The sequence below is a fragment of the Mesoplodon bidens genome (genome assembly GCF_964165515.1).
Source record: "Mesoplodon bidens genome assembly, chromosome: 12".
Lineage (NCBI taxonomy): Eukaryota > Metazoa > Chordata > Mammalia > Artiodactyla > Ziphiidae > Mesoplodon > Mesoplodon bidens.
In genome coordinates, this window is record NC_138168.1 from 45,099,034 (window position 1) to 45,120,949 (window position 21,916).

General features: G+C 43.9%; 1 protein-coding gene across 1 annotated transcript in view; it reads right to left on the reverse strand.

Moving 5' to 3' along the window:
• The window catches only part of METTL24 (methyltransferase like 24), a 105,767-nt gene that overhangs the window by 69,119 nt on the left and 14,732 nt on the right, over nt 1-21,916 (reverse strand). Inside the window, exon 2 of the mRNA XM_081250800.1 lies at nt 2,754-2,852. Coding sequence (XP_081106926.1) covers nt 2,754-2,852 — 99 coding nt within the window. The remainder of the gene's footprint in view (nt 1-2,753; nt 2,853-21,916) is intronic.

The window sequence follows — 21,916 nt, forward strand, 5'->3', positions numbered from 1 at the left end:
CCAAGCTCCTTTGGCCTGGGGAAGTTTACCCACCCCATCTGTCCACCCTGTTAGAGAACACACAGCTCTCTTGCATCCTAGCCGTTCACCACTGTGCGGGGAGGGGGGGTGGGTATTTAATTCAGGTTTGACATTCCAGCCAGTGCCTAGCACAGCGTCATACACAGAGCAGGTACTCAACAAATGCCTGCTGAATTGAGGAATGAATAAATCAACTGATAAACATATCAAATGCTAGGCCTTGCTGTACAAGCTTGAACATGGATTTGAGGGAAATATATATATATATATATATATATTAAAGCAGTGTAAGAGGATGGAGGTGGAATTTGCTTAAGTACCTACAGAGGGGTTTTTTTTTTGGGGGGGTTTCCCTTGCCCATTATGACTCACTACTGCTAACTATGAAAATTTTAGCTAATAATGACTCTAATATTCTGCCAGCTTTGTAGGCTTTCATTGTCAAGATGAGTTCTAAATGAGGCATAAGCTCCCAAAGCAGCCAAAAACTCTGCATTACATAGAGAGGGGGAGGCAGCACTGGTCAGTAGGATTCTGATTAAACCAGTTAGTGTCATCTCTGATGAGCTCCCACCTACTGGTCAAGTGACTCGGAAGCACACAAAAGCACAGGACTTTAACTGGGTAAAATGACCTCTGACTGCAAAACAATTGTGAGGTCTGGAACTTTATCTTGTTCTTTCTAGAGGATGAAAAATCTTCTAGCGAGCTTTAACAACCAAAGCTCTATCATTATACTCATCAAGCTGAATAATAATTATAAGTCCATTTATCTACCTTCCCAGCTAGTTTGTTAGCCACTTGAAGGCAGAGACTGTATTCCCAAGGCCTATGCTCCTGGCACATAGTAGATGCTCAGTAATACTTGGTTAATAACGATTCTACACTAGTCTTAACAAAGTACAGGCTCACGGAGCTGGGAGGGACCTTAGAAATAATTTGATACAATCTCTTCGTTTTCAAGATCAGAACAGCCAGAGCCAAACAAGCAAAATAAATTGCCCAGGGTCACAACATTGAACTACATCACAGGATGCTTTTTTAAAGAATTTTTTCCCTCTCAGCCCATAACTCATGGGAAAACTCCAAGAGGGGCTTGAAACAACACTTTCATGCCTCAAGAGCTTCTTCTAAGTTAACATGCCTTTTATAAGTTACAGAACATTAACCTGAAATACATATAAAATAGAATTTAGAGGCTTTCATGTGGTCAATTTATACTGGGGGGTGAAGCTCACAATTCTCAAATTCAACTCATAAATTTAACACCTCTCATTTTTCTCTAGGGCTTTTAAGGGCTTCTTAAAGTCATAGTTAAGAGATCCAGCTTCTTATTCTTCATGTAAAAACAAACTATAAAATTAAAATTTCAGTATTTTAATTGTCTGTGTAAGTCCACCAAATTAATTTGCAGCAGCAAAATAAGATGAAATTATGTAAAGCACAGGGACCAATTTATCATCCCATTACTCACGATGAATTCAACAAGCTTTTACTTCCATATCTAGGTGACAAATATTAAAATTCCTGGTTGTCTGACTGCATCATATGAGACATGGGACTTTCTTTTACCCCTAAACTAGCCTTCTGAAATTCCAGAAATATATGCTCTCCCACGATGAAAAAGGGGCTTGGCCGCCAATGAGGTTTGGGAGGGGAAGTGGGATGCCAAGAGCGAGTGGGCCGGAGGGAGATCAAAAGACCCAGGGACCCCCAGTGCCGCCTCCTCAGCTGCAGCTTCACAGGCAGTCTGAGTTTCTAATTTACTAACACCTCTCAGTTCAGGGCAAAGTTTCCCTCGGGCCTTGATTTTCTTTTCCATCTCCCTTTCCTCAGGATCAGCCTACTTGAGAATGGAACCTCCTGATTAATGTGTCAAGAGCCATAGACTCTCCTTAATGGAGGTTCTCTGCCTGCTCGCGTCACCCGGGCAGGAGCTGCCACAATGTGTTAAGCCAGTAATGAAGGCAAGTGCTCAGTAATGATTTAAAGTGCCCTAAGAACAGAGAGTCTTCGGATTCAGTAGCTTCTCTTCCTACTGCCTGCAAAGCCTCCTTTACTCTCTGGCCTAACGCATCCCTGTCTGCCAAGCTTCTGTGGCAGAAAAGCGAGAAGGCAGACTTCTCCAAATACGAAATGGCATTTGAACCTCCAGATGATGGTTTTGGTTTGTGACACACTGGACTCTGCCTACTCATGGGCACGAATCTGTCGCTTCACATGGTTTTCCAAAACAATTTTCTAAAGCGGGTCTTTAAAACACATCGGGATGAATCATTAAGACATCTCAGGGTGACGATCCTCCTGGAAGGGATGAGATGCCGAAGCAGATGGAAGGCACCTATTATATGCCTCTAAGTGAGTGAATATATTTAAGCAGCAAGGCATCAGAAACTCTATCAAGTCCCTATCAGGAAGCACTGAGAAACTCCCCAGCCTTCTTTAAAAGGGGGTAATTAGCGGGACTGCCCTGGTGGTCCAATGGTTAAGAATCCGCCTTCCAATGCAGGGGACACGGGTCCAACCCCTGGTTGGGGAACTAAGATCCCACATGCCATGGGGCAACTAAGCCCGTGTGCCACAACTACAGAGCCCATGCACCACAACTAGAGAGAAGCCTGTGCACCGCAACTAAGACCGGACGCAGCCAAAAATAAATAAATAATTTTTTTAAAGGGGGCAATTAGCATCTTTTACAGAGTCTCCATACCCACTTATGCCTGAAACACAACCTGAATGGTGCTGATGTATCTCAGGAACCTCAAGGCTTCTTCATCCAGGGACCGAGCAGGGCCTGCCCAAGGCTGAAGGTCTATATGCCACCGGGGACCCTGTAAGGAGAAAACATAGGTCAGTGTGTAAGGTATCAGGAGCTTGGGATGGGGGTGGGCAGGATGCAGAGCATCAGGGAGGCAAGACTACTAGCCGCCTGCAAAACAAACACAGCTGCACTTTGCGGCAGGGAGTTGGTTCGGAGCTGCTATAGTTAAGGCCACATCAATCACAGGGAGACAAATGAGGTCTGAGAAAGCCCGGCTACCAGATTAAGCAGGAGACTGCAAAAGCTAGAGGGGACATCTGTCTCGAGCTTCTGATCAAAGGCAAACTCCACTCGACCCCGTGAGGCTCTCTCAGCTGCGGCTTTGTATTACCCGGAGCCGCTCCCCGTTGTGGAGAAAACCTCCCCTGCCTACTATGGTTTCCAAGGCTTAGAGCTTCAGAAATAGGTGCCTCCTAGGGGCCAGTTTTGTTTTCATGGTCCCATAATGCCTGAATCCTCAGGGCGCTTGGGCACCTTCCCCCCGAGCAAGCGGGGGGCGGCACCCAGAGTTCTAGACCTCAGTGCACCTGTCATCTGGACCATGCACCTGCCAACAGTCCCTGGAGCTGGCACTACCACGGCTGGCAAGGGTGGCCTTCTAGCACTGTGAGACAACCTCCAGCTTTCAGCTGAGGAAATGAGGAGCTCCCAGGAGCAGGGGGATCAGAACCCTAAGCCCCCTTTTACAGCAAGGGTAGAGTGGATGAAGGGTTGGAGGAAAGTAGTGGTGATCTAGAAGAATAAAAAATGGGGACCCCTCCAATCAAAAGGAAGCACTAGTCATAAAATCCTTGCTAGAGTTCAAGTTCCCCGCCTATAGCTGTCACCACCTGGAAACCTCCGGAGGCTCACTGTGATCCCAAGGGCAGAGTACTGCCCAGAGTGTATGATGCGGAAGGGCAGGGGCCTGGGCAGGGAGAAGCCCCAGCAGTTGGCAGGGTGAACATCTAGCGTCAGGAAAGACTCTGGGGGTCTGGGCACAGGGGTTCCTGCAGAGTGGTTAAGATGGGCCCCATAACCCCATTTTAAGGTGAGGAAAGGGGCAGGGGAGGGTTCTGGGGACAAAATAAAGAGACTGTTCATGTATACACATTGTTCTCCAGTCAGGTATTGCAATGGTCTGAACACCTGTCTCCCACCCCAAATTCCTATGTTGAAATCCTAGTGCCCTAAAGTGTGATGATGTTAGGCGGGTAGGACTTTTGGAAGGTGCTCATGTCATGAGGGTGGAGCCTTCATGAACGGAATTAGTGCCCTTTTAAAAGAGACCCCTCGGGCTTCCCTGGTGGCACAGTGGTTGAGAGTCTGCCTGCCGATGCAGGGGACACGGGTTCGTGCCCCGGTCCGGGAAGATCCCACATGCCGCGGAGCGGCTGGGCCCGTGAGCCATGGCCACTGGGCCTGCGTGTCCAGAGCCTGTGCTCCACAGCGGGAGGGGCCAGAACAGTGAGAGGCCCGCGTACCACAAAAAAAAAAAAAAAAAAAGAGAGAGACCTGGGCTTCCCTGGTGGCACAGTGGTTGACAGTCTGCCTGCTGATTCAGGGAACACGGGTTCATGCCCCGGTCCAGGAGGATCCCACATGCCCAGAGCGGCTGGGCCCGTGAGCCATGGTCGCTGGGCCTGCACGTCCGGAGGCCACAGCAGTGAGGGGCCCGCGTACTGCAAAAAAAAAAAAAAAAGAGAGACCCCTCATAGCTCCCTAGGCCCTAACACCATGTGAGGACACAGAAAGAAGTCAGCCATCTGCAGCCCAAAAGAGGGCCCTCACCAGAGCCCAACCATGCTGGCACACCAATCTTGAACGTCCAGCCTCCAGAACTGTGAGCAATAAATTTCTGTTGTTTGTAAGCCAGCCAGTCTGTGGTATTTTGTTATGGCAGCCAGAATAGCCTAAGACAGGTATTATGGCAAGAACTGTCTGTCACCCACAAAGAAACATCGAAACAGGCTAGCCCTGAGGCACTTTAGTACATTTATGGTCTTTTTGCCCCGAAATGGGGTGGCCTAGGTGACTTGGGGTTAAACGGAAAGCAAGGAAGAGTGGGGGGCAAGCAGGTTAGTCAGTGTGAAGCCAAGTGTGTGGGCTTGGGGAAGAAGAGTACACTCTGGCATGAGGGTCAGAGATAAATGCAGACACTTCGTAAGTGGTAAAGCGTTATTCCAGGTTAGGCATTATGAGACTCATATCACTGCACCAAGTCCCGAGAACCCACAGTCTTATTGGCTAGTCAGGTCTGCACTGCCTTATGGTGGCTGAGACCCCTGCAGTCCTCTGGACTGAAAAAACCCTCACTGATTTCCCACAGGCTGTCTTTTCCTCAGGAATCCTTAAGGCAGGGACAGTTTCATGGGCATGCAACCTGCACAGTCTTAGAAGGGCTTGTGTTTGGCTCAGTGCTGACACCCTTAATAATTTTTTAACAAGAGCCTCCACATTCTTATTCTGTGCTGAGCCCTGCAAATTATGTAGTCAGTCTGCCCTGAGGGGCACCTTTTTTTGGGAAACAGGCTTTTCGTATAGCTGTTCCTGTTCTGTGAAGGTTGAGTAGGCAAGAGACTCCAGTCAGAGAGAGCCTGAGAACATTAAGTAATATATCTTCCCAGTTAATGGCTCCCACCCCCTATTTCTTTTTTCCTTCTCTAAATTAGCTGTTGACCACCATTCAGTCAAACAGTACTTATTGAGCATCAGCCACTCTGTGCCACGCACTGGTCGGCACACATGGGAACAAAACCCAGAGGCTCCTGGGAGGTGCTCACAGTCTGGTGGGGGAGACAGATACATACAAGATAAGTTTGACAGGGAAATGCTGAAACGTTAGGGAAAGTCATTCTTTCTGGGAAATTACTTAATTATGAAATCATAAATTATAGACACACTTTAGTACAAACGCCTCTTAGTTTTGCTTGGTCACACTCCTTTTGCGTCTAATGACAAAGAGTGTCTTCCCAGGTTGCCGCTGCTGTCAGCACAGCAACACAATGCTGCATGCAAGCTTGTCCAGCCCTGGGGCTTAAAACTCCCCACCTCATTGTCGTGGGACCCTGACAAGTACCCTGGCACCTGGCCCAGAAGCCTCTTGATGAAAATGATAAAGATCCCACATTATGGTTCTCCTCTAAATCAGGGATCTGTAAACTTTTTCTATAAGAGGTCAAACAGCAAATATTTTAGGCTTTGCAGGCCATACAGTTTCTGTTGCAATTCCTCACCGCCTGTTGTAGCTCAAAAGCAGCCAAAGACAGTAAGTAAACAAATGGTCAGGACTGTATTCCAATAAAACTCCATTTACAAAAACAGCCGGCAGGCTGGACTGGGCCTGCAAGGCTGTAGTTTGCTGACCCCTGCTCTATTTGATTCTAATTTGGTTGTAGACCAGCCTAGAGGAGAGTGTTTACGTGAAATAATGCAAGAGACACAGATTATGATATCTAGGTTACAAACAACTTTGTCGTCTGGGTGACTGGGGAAATATCGGCCAGGTCCCAGCAGGATACAGTGGGAAGAATTTAATAGAGAGACTATTTATAATACAAAGGTGTAGGCAGAGTTTAGGAAACCAATAAGGAGTAATGCAATACCTGTGGCTGGTAGCACCAGGGAGCCCTTACAAACCCTGAGCCTGAAGGAGCAAGGAGGGGGAGGAATTTGTGGCACCCAGAGAGGGAAACTGCACGGGGGAGGTGTTTCATAGAAGAACACAGCCAATCCCCATCACACCCAGCCCTATTACATACCCGCCCTAACTGTCAAATCGAAGGGGAAGCTAGAGAAGAGGGAGGCTGTGGTTGGCCCACAGGTCAGCCTACGGGGGTGCAGAGCAGGAGGAGCAGGATGGAGAGTGGCTCTGGACAGGCAAGTGGAAGGCCTCCTGCACAGCATCTCTGGAAAGAGGCACTGAGACTTGACCAGGGAGTCATTCATTCATTCAGTGGCCATTTGTCCTCGTGCCAGGCTCTGGGTTACAATTTAATATAGGACAGAGCTGTGTGCACCAATAAATGCAATGAAGTTCTGCAAGAGCTCTGACCGAAATCTCTGTAGGGCACAACGGGGTCACGGAGAGATGAAGGACCCAAGTAACAATCCAAAATAAATGCCAGAAAATACAAATGTAGATGACAGGAAGCAGTCTCCAATGTGAGAAGCCCAAAACTCTCATTAAAGAGACACCTTAAAAACAGTAGAAGCACTTAACCTGGGCTAACACACGAAAGTAATGTCACAGATCAGTAACAGTGAATCCATATGGTGACTTAACATGACAAAACTATATAATTATCTTAAGAATCCACAAGCAGTATCCATCTTGCTATCTGATATTTCTCAGTTTCACTGAGTGTTGACCACGACAAAGCTAAACGCGACAGCTGGAATGGTGAATAACATAAGTTGAGGGGCCTCAGGTGGGGATATAATAGAAATATACAGCAGACAGATGCCCTCAGAAGTGCTCTGGCTTAATGCTTTGGTTGAGCTGTTTAAAAAACATTTCACATAAAGTAATGTTCTCATCGGCATCAGTCTGACAGCAGTTTGTGATTATTTCCCCAAGGAAACCACTAGCTTTTATCATCTCTTTCAATTATCACTTGTCTTAATTCTCTAGTGCACACATCAATATTTATCTTTCAAAGATCCCACAAACAGAATTCTCTGAGCACCTTAAAATACCCATGGTTGGTGTTTACTAGTACAAGGCAAAAAACCCATCTTCTTCTTTTAAAAAGATTTTATCATTATGATTTTACCCTCAAACAGTTCCCTAAAATGCCAAGGTCCACTATTAGCCATGTGCTCCAAATATCAAGTGGCCAGGACAAGGCTACCCCCCCTCACTCCCAGGAGGTGGGAAGGTAGATTCCCAGTCCCTTTTGTCACCCCCACTTCCTCTTCAGATGGGTAAAGGAGCAGCTTATGCAGAAGGTGGTGGAGGTACAGTCACTGGGGTCATTGGGGGCTGGTCTGTCTGTCCCCGGCAGGCTTGAGCTGAAACGTCAAATGGAGCATACACAATGAGTTGCCACAGAGAAGCGGCCAGGCTCCTGAGCCCCTGCAGGGGTGGTGGGCGGGGTGGTGAGGGGGGGGTGTAGTCCAATTCCTTTGCAATCTGTGGTCCGGCCCTCTACCTAAACCACCAGGCCAGTCGTTCAAAGGAGCCCCTCCTGCAGCAAAGACAGCCATCCCAGAAAAGGCAGGGTCCCAGGTTTCTGAGGAAAGGCAGCAGCCCCCACCCCCTTTTGTCTGTGAAGGATTCATCCTGCACTTCCTCCAGGAAACATGCGTTGCAAAGTGAACTGGTTTCTTCTAACGAGGGGAAATGTCTTGATTATACAGAAAAAAATTCCAAAAATTAACACTAAGCAAAGGATTCTATACACAACTAACTCATGTTGTTTGGGGGCTATTTTGCAGACATCTGAGCATCTCTTCCCAAAGGGTAAAAAGTGATCGCTGAGTCAGCCCAAGTTGGTGCACAGAGATGATGGATCTGGCTCTAAAGACGGCAGCAAGCACAGCCGTGAGGCTTCCACATATTTTTATAATTTATGACTTCAGCATCAAATTTGTTTCTTGAAAAAAGAAAATGATTCTTTCAAGTCAAAGAAACTGAATTCCAAGATTCTACTAATAAAAGATAATGCAAAAAATAAAGCAATCTTTTAAAATACTCTTTTGCCTACCAGCCTACACATATGCATCTAATAGAAATATATTAATTCAAGACCATAAGCCCCAAGCAAAACTGGTTGCATTAAAATATATATATATATATATATATATATATATATATATACACACACACATATAAAAGCAGAGCCACCCATGACCTGAAAAGAGAATCATCGATTCTGCCTTGTGCAAAAGCTTTCTTTGCCTTGAAATTTGGAACAACAGCTTCCTTCTTCAGAGGCCGTTTTCCCCACACCCATGAATGACCTCATGCAGGCCACACAGAAATTGTCCAATTAGCAACAGTTTCACCATCAGTTGTACAAGCAAGTTTTGTACATGCATGTTTTTTACTTTCTTTTAAAATAAGAACCAAAGAAGAAGTCTAATGGTACCACTCCTCTGTGTTTCAATGCTACAGTTCTTTGGGGATGAAATTGTATGATAAGTGATTTAAATAATCAGTTTCTTTATTGTGATGGATAATTGGTAGAGTGTCTGGGATATTTTTACAATGTTTCAATACTCTCAAATGCGCATTCCCACAGCTAGTAAGCTCTTGAAAGGTTTTAGAACCAGCAATTTTCTGCTGGGAGAGATAGCTAACAATTGATTTTCTGTGCTGTGGTTGTGCCTGTGGAAAAGAACAAGGTTGTGAGTCCTTGACTCAAACTAAACAATACGCTGAGCCTGTGTGATGAGTTGATTTTGGGAAGCCTAAGCTTTCTAGAAAAAAAACCAAACTCAAAACAAGCAAAATCTATTTATTTGGCAATTCTGCTGCAATTCTGTGCTAATTAAGAGCATCTGTCAGTGGGCAGGAAACAATGATTGAAGGCAATTGTTTGCTCCTTTTTAGAAGGAGAAGGGGGGGCTGTGGGAGTTGTTGGGGGAGGCGGAGGCACAAAATGGTACCTGGGCAGAGCATGAATCTAGGTAAGCGCCAGCCACTGTCTTTCTGGAATGTCCTGAGATAACCATGGTTTCTAGGACTTTGCTCGAGTGGGATTAGGGGCTCCCAGAGTCTCTGGGTGGCAGCTCACATGTCTCTCCCCACCATTCTCATTTAACAGGACTTTCTCTCAGAATCAGCCCTGCTTTGGAAAGAGCAGGGGTCAGTTACACACTTTATGGTAGCATTTAAAATTCAGGTACCCCATGCAAAAATTTCATTTAAAAAAATATCTCCGTTTCAGTTCTGGGTAACATGGATAAGCACGCCCGCACCCTGTGTCTGGCACTGAATATGGCAGTAAAACCTGGACAGAATGCAGAGGGCAGCTATCTGAAGAATCTGAAAAGTAAATACTGGCAGGCAGACTGAAGGCCAGAACTCAAAGTACCAGGAACCAGCAGTGAGGTCACCACTGTTTTTCTCCTGGTATCCCCCTCGAGCCCCGACTCAGGCAGCCGCACACTGGATGTGGACATCATTGCAGACCGAGAGCTCCAGGAGAAGCCCTCTAGTTCAGGCTCAAGGAGGGAAGGGGTCTCCTAATGCTCAGAGACAGCAGGGGGCTTCCCCATTTCCCCCTCTCCTTGCATTTCTTTTCCTTCATTCTAGCATCCCAACTCCCAGGCAATCCCACTGCAGCGGTGGAAGCCACAGCAGGAGTCCGCAAGCACCTAAAACTCTGAGGAAAGGGAAGTTTCTTCTCTGATGTGAGGTTGTGGCCCCAAACCCTGCTGAGTATTTTCTCTCTTCTCGGGCAGCTTGGCCTTGGCCTTGGACATAGTCATGGGAAGGGTGCCATAAAACACACATAGTCATGGGAAGGGTGCCATAAAACACACGCAGAGCAAGAGTAAAGTCTAGCCTTTCTAGCCAGAGGTTCAGAAATGCAGGGAGCTAGATAATACAGTCAACCCTCGGTATCTGTGGATGCGGAACACTGGGGATACTGAGGGCCAAATGTAGTATGCCATTGTATAAGAGACTTGAGCATCCACAGATTTTGCTATCAGTGCGCATGCTAGAAACAATCCCCTCCCCACCCCAGATACCTAGATACTTGCATCTGCACGTGCATCTGAACCATTAGCATATCAAAAACTTTGAGAACCAAGCTAACAGACAGACTTCCACCAGGTGCCAGACTGGCCACTGGTGTCATGCATGTGGGACAGATCTGAAGAACACTGCAAAGATTTTGAAAACAGAACTGATACTGAAACCATAATCCATAGAAGGCTGGCTGGAACTTGAGACCTGAACCCAACCAGGTCAAGTGCCTGTAAAAACAAATATATGGACATTATCTATAGTATTTAAACATGACTCAGAGTCTCACGATATTACATACAAAATACCCAGGATATAACCCAAAACTACTCAGCGTATGAAGAATCAGGAAAATCCCAATTGGTGTGGGGAAAAGACAATCAACAAATGCCAATGACATGACACAGATACTGGAATTATTTGACAAAAACTTAAAAGCAACTATCACAGAAATACTCCAAGAAGTAATAGTGTACACTCTTGAAACCAACAGAAACATAGAAAGTCTCAGCAAAGAAATAGGATATATAAAGAGCCAAATGGACATTTCAGACCTGAAAAATACAATAAACAAAATAAAAATCTCAGTAGTTGGACTCAATAGCAGAATGAATATAACACAAAAAAGAGTCAGTAAACTTGAAGACAGATCAATAGAGAGTATCCAATCTGAACAACAGAGAGAAAAAATTATTTGAAAAAGAAATGAGGGCTTCCCTGGTGGCACAGTGGTTAAGAATCCGCCTGCCAACGCAGGGGACACGGGTTCGAGCCCTGGTCCAGGAAGACCCCACATGCCGCGCTGTAACTAAGCCCGTGCACCACAACTACTGAGCCTGCACTCTAGAGCCCGTGCACCACAACTCCTGAACCCAGTGCGCCTAGAGCCTGTGCTCCACAACAAGAGAAGACACCGCAATGAGAAGCCTGTGCACCGCAAGGAAGAGTAGCCCCCGCTCACCACAACTAGAGAAAGCCCGCACACAGCAATGAAGACCCAATGCAGCCAAAAACAAAATAAATAAATAAATTTATTTTTTAAAAAAATGAAAAGAGCCTCAGGGACCTGTGGACAATATCAAGAGGTCTAACACTCAGTTTCTGGAATCCAAGAGGAGGAAGAGAAAGAATGCAGTGTAGAAAAAAATATTTAAAGGTATAATGGCTAAAAGATTCTCAAATTTGACATTAGACATAAACCTAGAGATTCAAGAAGCTCAGCAAACCCCTAACAGAAAGACACAAAGAAATCTATGTCCATACACATCTTAATCAAACTGCTGAAAACTAAAGACACCGACAACAACAAAAAGCTCAGTCTCCTTAATCTTGTGATAGACTTAATAGTGGGCCAGGGTCCAAATGGCTAGATGGGAAAGGCAGAGGCAGCCGAGCTCAAAAGAGCTTCTTACCCTGAGGTCCCCTCTCTGTCAAGGCCCAGTCCCACCTCCCCAAGTCCATCTGCTAAATGTCTTTGGCAGCAGAAAGCACACATACTGAAACCCAAATCCAGAGCACATTGTGAATCCTTTCCCCATCAATCTGCCGCCTCTGCAACATTACACAGAGCGTAGGCTGGGAGGCAAGGGAACCAGAAATCAAATCAACTCTTACAAGAAAACATGCACTATCATTCAAGCAGATAACTTTTAGGAAGAAATTTTTTAAATAAAATAAAAAATAAAAGGACAAGGAGGAATAAATGCTCAGCTCTAGATTTATTCTCTAAGTTATCCTGGTAAGTTGGAAAGAAATGCCAAACTAATTTGAGTTGGGTTTTGTTCTTAAACTGACATCTTTAAATTCACTGTGTTTTCTGTGTGTGGCAAAACCGTTCAAGTCTGGGTGAGATTGAAACAAACAAAGGGCTGGTGAAGAGAATAAAATATATAATGTATTTTAGGTTTTTATCATTGACAACAGAAAGAGAAGCCAAATTCCTGGAGTAGATCCAGTGAAATGCAAAGGTTTTCATTCATTTTCATGATATGGAAACTATATAACATCTGCATACACAGTAGGCACTCAAATATGAAATCAGGATCTCACTAGGGTTACACATCAACCATGAAAGGAAGGGAGGAGTTTCATTTGTCTTATGAAAGTAAGATTATATAAGACTGTTTGCCTAAGAAAGCAAAAAGGAACGTAGAAACAGCATTTATCACATTTTTAAGGATTCTCTCTCTCTCTCTCTCTCTCTCTCTCTCTCTCTGGCACACACACACCCCTCCACACATATGCACACTGTATTCAAAACATGTAAGTTACCCAGACTTGGGACTCAGAATCCTAGAAGCTTAATATCATCTGAATCAACATCAATCTGTTATGAGGTCATGGATTTACTTCAGTTTGAAAACTCCAGCCAGTTAATATCCCCCAAGTTATTTACCAGTTCCCAAAACATTACCCTCTCAAAATGGAAGGTCTGCAGGACCCCTATAAACCCATTTCAAGGATTCTTTTTTTCTTTTTTTAACATCTTTATTGGAGTATAATTGCTTTACAATGGTGTGTTATTTCAAGGATTCTTGAATCCTGAGTAGATGCCAAAGCCAAAAGAGACATGGAGTTAGCAGAGGGCAGGGAGAACAGGAAAACCACCAGGAAGGAGGGAGAGGAATAGAGAAGGGAAACAAGAAAATGGGGGGCATGAGAGGAAAAAGGGTTGCTCCCCAAATACCTGCTCAGCAATCTCCATCCTCCCCACAAGTTCACCTGGGACCCAGGGTTGTCAATAAGTGGTACCCAGGACTCTTTGGTGGCTCTCATGAGCCACATGAGTCCTCACACCTCATGCCAAACCACAAGTCCCCCATGGGTTCCCTCAGTGTGATCCTGAGGCTGCCAGTCACGTCCATGCAGATGCCTCCTTAGCCTCTCAGCCTCCGAACCTCTAAGGAGGCTCTGTGGCACAATGCTGAGCAGAAAGCCCATCAGTGGTAAGGCTCCGTGCTGCTGAGCAGTTTCACAGGAAAAGTGTTTCAGTTCTACAGTCTAAACAAGACATGATTTCTATTACCGAAAAGAATTAAAATGCATCACCCAGCATCACCAAGTGCAGGGAGATGGGGATCATGGCAAAAAGAATGCATCCCAGAGGCCACATCTGAGATGCAGAGCTGCAGCATCCAATAGCCACCCTGCAGGCTGACGTGGGGAACAGCAGCTGCATGTGGCACGATGCATAGATGGAACACAAAGCCATCCCTGGAAATCAACCAGAGACACTGGATGACGCTTGGGTAGCCTCTGAAAAAGGATGTAGCAAGCAAGACAAGGTGCTCTGCCGTGAGTAGGACAGCCGAGGGTGGGTGGGAAAGAGAAAAATGGGTTTCAGGACCCCAGAAAAACCACACACCACGGTTCAAGGGTATCATCAGTTTCCTGATGAGGCTGTCATACCCCACTGACTATAAGCCATCGGTTGCACACAACTATTTATGTATGTATATTTGTACGTATGTATGCATATATGTTTCTCAGTTTTAAGTGAATGTTCATTCATCATTAACTAACTTGTCACCTTTATATAGTCCATGTTTTATATTGTCCATATTGCCACTCTCTGGCCCTTTTGATTATGATATAGTATCTGGTAGCCTGAGTGAATCCTACTGACAATTAGAGATAAGACTCTGGTTCTGGGACATTCCTCACATGATTCTATATTTATAGAACATTTTTCTGTCTGAGTACACTGTAAGTTATAGTGTCTGACAAGTAGAAGCAGCTCAATAAATGTTTCTTTTTCATCTGTGGGAGGCTGCCAGCAGTGTAAAAGAAGGCAGAGAGAGAGCTGGCTGGACAACTCTGGAACCAAAAGCACTTTTAAGCTTCAAACCTAAATGGAAGCTTATCATTAAGTGGCCCTTTTCAGGAACATGAAGAATTGCCGAAGGAAGCAGACTTTTTCGGAGGTCAGTTATTACCGGGTTTGTAACTCTCTGAACTGAGAGTTCTTTGGTGAAAGAGAAAGGGACTCTCAAAGGTTAGAAGTGAAGCTGCCAAAGTGTCATCTGACCTTGGCCCAGTCCCCTTTCCCCATTTCAAAATGGAAATAACAAGAGTAAACGGGACAGATTGTGAAAATAAATACAGCAGGTCTAAACCGATGAAAAATGTTGACCATATTTCTTAATTGTATGAGAAAGGAGCACTAACACTCCTTGCATTAAAGAAAAACAAGCAAACTTCCATCCACATGAGGAGCTTTAAAAATAAACAAGTTATAGAATTCAGAAGACAGAAACTATTTCTAGCCTTAAATTTTATTTGTTTCATACTAACAGAGAATCACTGTATTCAAAAAGACCTGAAGAGTGATCTAGACCAACTCCTTTATATTATAATTGAAGAAAATGAAGCTTAGAGAGGTGAAGTGACATACAAGTCACACAGGTAGGAGGAGGAGGGCTGTGACTTGGACCCATACCTCTAGGCTGCTACTCCCATCGTTGCTCTGCTACACCATGCTGCCTTCATCCCAGGTCCAAGAGTTTTATCTTCCCCATATCTAGTTTTACTGTTAAGATAGACATTTTGGGCTTCCCTGGTGGCGCAGGGGTTGAAAGTCCGCCTGCCGATGCAGGGGACATGGGTTCGTGCCCCGGTCCGGGAAGATCCCACATGCCGCGGAGCGGCTGGGCCTGTGAGCCATGGCCGCTGAGCCTGTGTGTCCGGAGCCTGTGCTCCGCAACGGGAGAGGCCACAGCAGTGAGAGGCCTGCGTACCGCAAAAAAAAAAAAAAAAAAAAGAAAAGAAAAATAGACATTTTACGCCCAATAGCAACTTAGAAGGGATTCCCAGGTGAAAACCACAATGGCTGTCTTGCACTTACACACTCATTGATGCAAGGGGTAACAAACTTATGAAATTCTTCACCCATAAGATGTGGAATATACTAAAAAATTCACCAGTGGCTCTGAAAATGTCATAGACAATGAATCCTCAGTGAGTTAAAAAGGAGGATTAGAAAAGATTCAGGCCTTTCTGATGAATGGCAATGGTATATCTAAGTTGAGGCAAGGGCATCTTGAGTCCCTGAACGACAGCAAGAAGGTGAGATCTTGCCTCTCACCTCCCTCCCCAACCCACACTGGGAATATAGCATGAATGATAAATATTTCCTCTTTTAACCTACTGAAATTTTGATGATGTTTGCTACTGCAGTATAACCTAGCCTATTCTGACTGATACAGGTCCCTAAAAGGCACTGGGTAAAAGATGGTTATCATTATTATAAATGCATCCCCACAGAACCTTCCCAATGCCATGCCGTCAAGGACTGAATGGTAGGCTAGAATGGATGATTGGTCTTATGGAGATTCTCCCATAAGGAAAGAAAAGAAGTGTAACCGATGACAATTCATTGCCAAGATAAGACTCAGGGAAGTCAGGAAGTGCTCAGATAAAGACCATAAGGACAAAACAGATCCTACTCTCTGGTCTGTTTCCTAAAAGCATCTTGCCCCTAACATGCCAGGCCAGGCCTTTTCCCTCGTACCCAGAATTCTCTCCCTTATTCCCTAGTCAGTTCAAATTCCACTTATTCTTCTGGATCCAGTTTTAGTCCCACATACTTCCCCCAAATTTCCTAATCACTCAAGCCTCCACTATACACAAAATAAACTATGCAAAGCAGGATCTTCAGCAACTATTGCTTGTACTTCTCATTTTATACTTAATCAGATGTTTGTTATAATTTGTTTCAAGTGTGTCAATCTTGCTTCTCAAACCAGACTACAAGCCTTGTGAGGACACCATGTGTTTTATTTCTTTTGCAGTCCCCCAGAGATATGATTCCAAGGGACATTTTTACATTGATTTAAATGCCAGGGAGGAAAGAACATGATAGCATTCTTAGGATTAAGGACAATGTTTTTATTACTTTTGAAGAAAGTAGGGAAATTTACTAGCTGGGCTTTATAGTAATATCTTTTTTTTTTTTTTTTTTTTTTTTGCGGTACGCGGGCCTCTCACTGTTGTGGCCTCTCCCGTTGCGGGGCACAGGCTCCGGACGCGCAGGCTCAGCGGCCATGGCTCACGGGCCCAGCCGCTCCGCGGCATATGGGATCCTCCCAGACCGGGGCACGAACCCGTATCCCCTGCATCGGCAGGCGGACTCTCAACCACTGCGCCACCAGGGAGGCCCCTATAGTAATATCTTAATCTAGCTAAATATAAATACTATTTATTTAGGTGGAAATAAATTATTATCAACCTTAAATGATTTTTTGGGGGTTTTTTGGGGGTTTTTTTGCGGTACACGGGCCTCTCACTGCTGGGGCCCCTCCCGCCGCGGAGCACAGGCTCCAGACGTGCAGGCCCAGCCGCTCCGTGGCACGTGGGATCCTCCCGGACCGGGCATTAACCCACGTCCCCTGCATCGGCAGGCGGACTCTCTAACACTGCGCCACGAGGGAAGCCCCCTTAAATGTCTTTGATTCAAATTAAAATAAAAACAGAGATGACAAGAAGTTCAGCAGGAATTCTGACAAAAACTTTAAGAGAGCATTGTTGAAAAAAAAAGAAAGCATTGTTGAGAATTTAAGACATTTCATTCAAAATTAACATTTGTTTTGGTACATATATACAATGGAATATTACTCAGCCATAAAAAAGAATGATAATGCCATTTGCAGCAACATGGATGGACCTCGAGATTATCATACTAAGTGAAATAAGTCAGACAAAGACAAACATATGATATCACTTATATGTGGACTCTAAAAAATGATACAAATGAACTTACTTATAAAACAGAAATAGAGTCACAGATGTAGAAAACAAACTTATGGTTAACAGGGGGTAAGGGGGGGATAAATTGGGAGACTGGGATTGATATATACACACTACTATATATAAAATAGATAACTAATAAGGACCTGCTCTATAGCACAGGGAATTCTACTCGATACTCAGTAATGGCCTATATGGGAAAAGAATCTAAAACAGAGTGGCTATATGTATATGTATACATGATTCACATTGCGGTACACCTGGAACTAACACATTATAAATCAGCTATACTCCAATAAAAATTTTTAAAAATATTTAGAGATCCTGCAGATTAAGGGGAGGCTCCTGATGTAGTGGGTTAAAGAAGTAATTTTTCATCTCTGGAGACTTGGGTTCAAACCTCACTGAACCTACAAGAAAAAACAGGTTTTGTGGCCTCAGTCCATCCCACAATTTGTCAACACCCAGCAGAAGCAAAATCCTTCCTGAAAGCCATTAATCAAAGAAAGTGGAGTCATCAGAGCTTAGGATTTATGGGATGTGGGGAAGCTAAGAGGCTACAGGTGACACTGTCAGCCTAGTTAGAAATGGGTTCTAGGACACAGGCTCAAAGGTGGATAAAGGTACAGACGATAACATTGCCTATACTTTCACTTCCCCCTCCTCCACCTCTGGCAACCATCCATCTACATACACTGTATCTCTGGAGCTTTACCCATTCTGGACATTTCACATAAATGGAATCATACAATGTAAAAAAAAAAAAATTCTGTTAAATCAAAAAAAAATATTTAGAGGTTCTGAAGGTTAAAAAAATTAACATTTGTTTTGATAGAGAGTAAGCTGAGACAAAGTGAGAGAGTGGCATTAACATATATACACTACCAAATGTAAAATAGCTAACTAGTGGGAAGTAGCCGCATAGCACAGGGAGATCAGCTCGGTGCTTTGTGACCACCTGGGGGGGTGGGATAGGGAGGGTGGGAAGGAGACACAAGAGGGAGGGGATATAAAAATTTTTTTTCAATTAAAATGTTTTGATAGATTAAAAGGTTAATTAATATTTAAATACTGGTTATAAAATTTAAGTTAAATCTGTACATATTCTATATCTTGAAATCAGTTAGGTTTTATCCAAATCTATTTGTTAACAAGAGCACAGAGCTTTTCTATAAAATGTTTGCCATAGGAGGTTGATTCCATAGAGCCTTATAGAGATTGACCTTCTGCTCATAACTGCCCTGATCTAGTTCTAATCATTCAATCTGTACAACAATGCTGTGTAGGATCCTCTTTTTATTTATTTATTTATTTATTTATTTATTTATTTATTTATTTATTTATTTATGGCTGCGTTGGGTCTTTGTTGCTGAGGGTGGGCTTTCTCTAGTTGCGGCGAGAGGGGGCTACTCTTTGTTGCGGCTCGCAGGCTTCTCACTGCAGTGGCTTCTCTTCTGACAGAGCAGGGGCTCTAGGCACACAGGCTTCAGTAGTTGCAGCACAGGCTCAGTAGTTGTGGCTCGCGGGCTCTAGAGCGCAAGCTCAGTAGTTGTGGCGCGTGGGCTTAGATGCTCCACGGCATGTGGGATCTTCCTGGACCAGGGCTCGAACCCGTGTCCCTGGCATTGGCAGGCAGATTCTTAACCACTGCGCTACCAGAGAAGCCCTGTAGATCCTCTTAAGGTAAATAAATGCATTCCTCACCGTAGGAATTTATTTTATAAATAAAATAAACTCCAACATACTTTAGAACATAGTGCACAGTTTTTATTTTCTTTGACATAACAATATATTACAGCAGAAGCACTCTTAACCTGTCTCTATAAAACCCACTTGTCAGATGAACTGACACTCAGTATTTACTCTACCTGTGTAGTACTCCTGCTGCTACCAGTTTAGTCATATTTTTACCAGGAGTCATTTGATTCGTTCCCAAACCAGTTTATATCAGTTGTACAAGTTACTGAAATTATATAATTTAATTAAAATTTAGGTAAAATGATGAAATCGTGCACAGAAAGAAAACGGGTTCTCTTTTCTATAAAAACCAAGTCGAGAAAAGCTAGATGCTATTTTTAAATACTGTTGCGATAGGCATGGGTGAAGTAACTGTAAAAGAAAAAACAAAATCACTAAAATCTAGAGATGTTCTACACTCAGATTGCTTCACAAGTGTCAAATTCTCGCTCTACTTTAAAGAAACCAAAACTGAAAATGGTGGGTGATGCAGTTCAGATGGGTTTTTGCAAGAAAGACCAGAACTCCAGCAGGGGATCATACTCACAACAAAAGACTGGCAAAAGAATACACTTGCGTATGTTTTAAGTTAAAATAGGCTGTGTGTATACTTTTGGGTATTCTCTATTTTAACCACCTTCTATATAACTAACCAATTACTGTGAATTGGTAACTATGGATATGGGTCCACTTGCTAATTATATCGTTTTAGAGATTCCATAAGTGCATAGTTAGAGAGTGCAACATTACCAATTAGCTTAGATGCTGGACTAATGATGGTGCATAGCTGGAGAAATATAAAGCAGGGCTGTAAACAAGGCAGAAGACTGGAAGAGATGACCCATAACATAATAAACATAAGCTTCTCAAGAGGCTATGAATTTTTCTGCCTTAAAAAATTTTTTTAGCATTCAATATTTTAACGGCATAGAACACGCACTTATTTACAAATGAAAAAACATAAAAATCAATACTAGGGAGGAACCATTGGCTGCTATTCTGAAAACAAAACATGGCTCTTCTTCAAGGTGTAGCCTGAGACCCCGGAGAGCAGAAGAGGCCATCAGTAGGATTGTACCTCTCAGCACCACATCTCAACACCAGGCCTCACCTGGGCTGGTCCCGACTCTACAGGCTGTTAACCAGGACTCCGAGTTCCACCTCTGAGGGAGCTCAGCCCAGCCAGCAGTGAGATGATTCCAGCAGACAAAAGCCCATCACACGGGGGCACCCCTCAGTTAGAAATGAACACTATTTATTTATTTATTTATTTAACTTTTTTTTGTGGTATGCGGGCCTCTCACTGTTGTGGCCTCTCCCATTGCAGAGCACAGGCTCCGGACGTGCAGGCTCAGCGGCCATGGCTCACAGGCCCAGCCGCTCTGCAGCATGTGGGATCTTCCTGGACCTGGGGACGAACCCGTGTCCCCCGCATCGGCAGGCGGACTCTTCAACCACTGCGCCACCAGGGAAGCCCGAACACTAGTTATTGAAACATTTATCCCAACTTTAGGAATCAACCGTCCCAACCATAATGGAACCTGTCTTAACCCAGCACTCATGCCTCCCTTAGGGAGGAGGTCTGGGATAGGGAAGGCTGAGGCATCTGTATTCTGAAAACGCCATGAGTGATTCTGATCCACTCTCAAAAGAAGAATTTTTGTGAGGCCCATGAACCCCCTGAAATCAACTGTAAACAAATGTGTATGCAAACAGATGTTCAGTATTCTGGAACGCTTATCCATAGCTTTCATCTAATTGTTTTCATCAAATTTTCATAACTCAAAAATTGTGAAGACTCATTGTTCTGAACTCGATTCAAGTCTTCACCGCACTAGTTGTCTACACAATCCAGAGGAAATCTGAGAAGCAGCTGAAGACAAGCATTCCCTGTACAGAGCCTTCCTGTTATATTTCTCTTTTTTGCTCTAATTTTTTTTCCTCCAAACTCCAATCTGTTCCTATTTCTTCACTTCTATTTTTAAATTGAAAATTTTTGGCTTCAAAATAACTATAATCTAAGAACTCCTCTGATAAAAGACACAGAAAATTAAATTTCCAATTTCCCTTACTCCACTTCTCCCACTCTTTTTTTTTTTTTTTTTTTTTTGCGGTACGCGGGCCTCTCACTGTTGTGGCCTCTCCCGTTGCGGAGCACAGGCTCCGGACGCCCAGGCTCAGCGGCCATGGCTCACGGGCCCAGCCGCTCCACAGCATGTAGGATCTTCCCGGACCAGGGCACGAACCCGTGTCCCCTGCATCAGCAGGCGGACTTTCAACCACTGCGCCACCAGGGAAGCCCTCTCCCACTTTTGTATGGTTTTCTTATTGAAACATTTTTTAAAACCTTAAGAGAACTTTTGCTCTGTTTTTCCTATTAGGTTAATGACTTGACCAAACATATGTGCCTTTATTTTAATTATCAGCATCCTGGCTTGCCTATATTTTTAAAATAACAAATTATACATAGAGATAGTACTCATAACAAGGAAGGATACAATGTTGTATGTGTTAAACAGGCTCCAATCTGTGCTGGTGGTTTGCTTTTATAAATAAGAACATTCTCTGTCCAGGAGGAAGGCCTAGGCACTCAGATTTTCCAAAACAATTCTCTGTATCCAGGGTACCCAAAGAAATTCAAGCACTTCAGTTTCAAAACTGATATAGCTGTCTGCTCCTGATTGAGGTTAATGTCCTCTAAGTGCACATTAGTTAAATAAGCCATTTTTTACTATTTCTGTACAAAATGAATATTCACTATTCAAAAGAACATTACCTGTCATAATTATATAATCAGTTCAAATTTGTTCTTAAGTAATGTAAGGCATGCTTGAAATTCCAACCTGATAAAATAGCTAAAAGCTTTAAAATACATTATTTGACTTGGAAAATATCTAAGAAGTCTTTGTATCAAA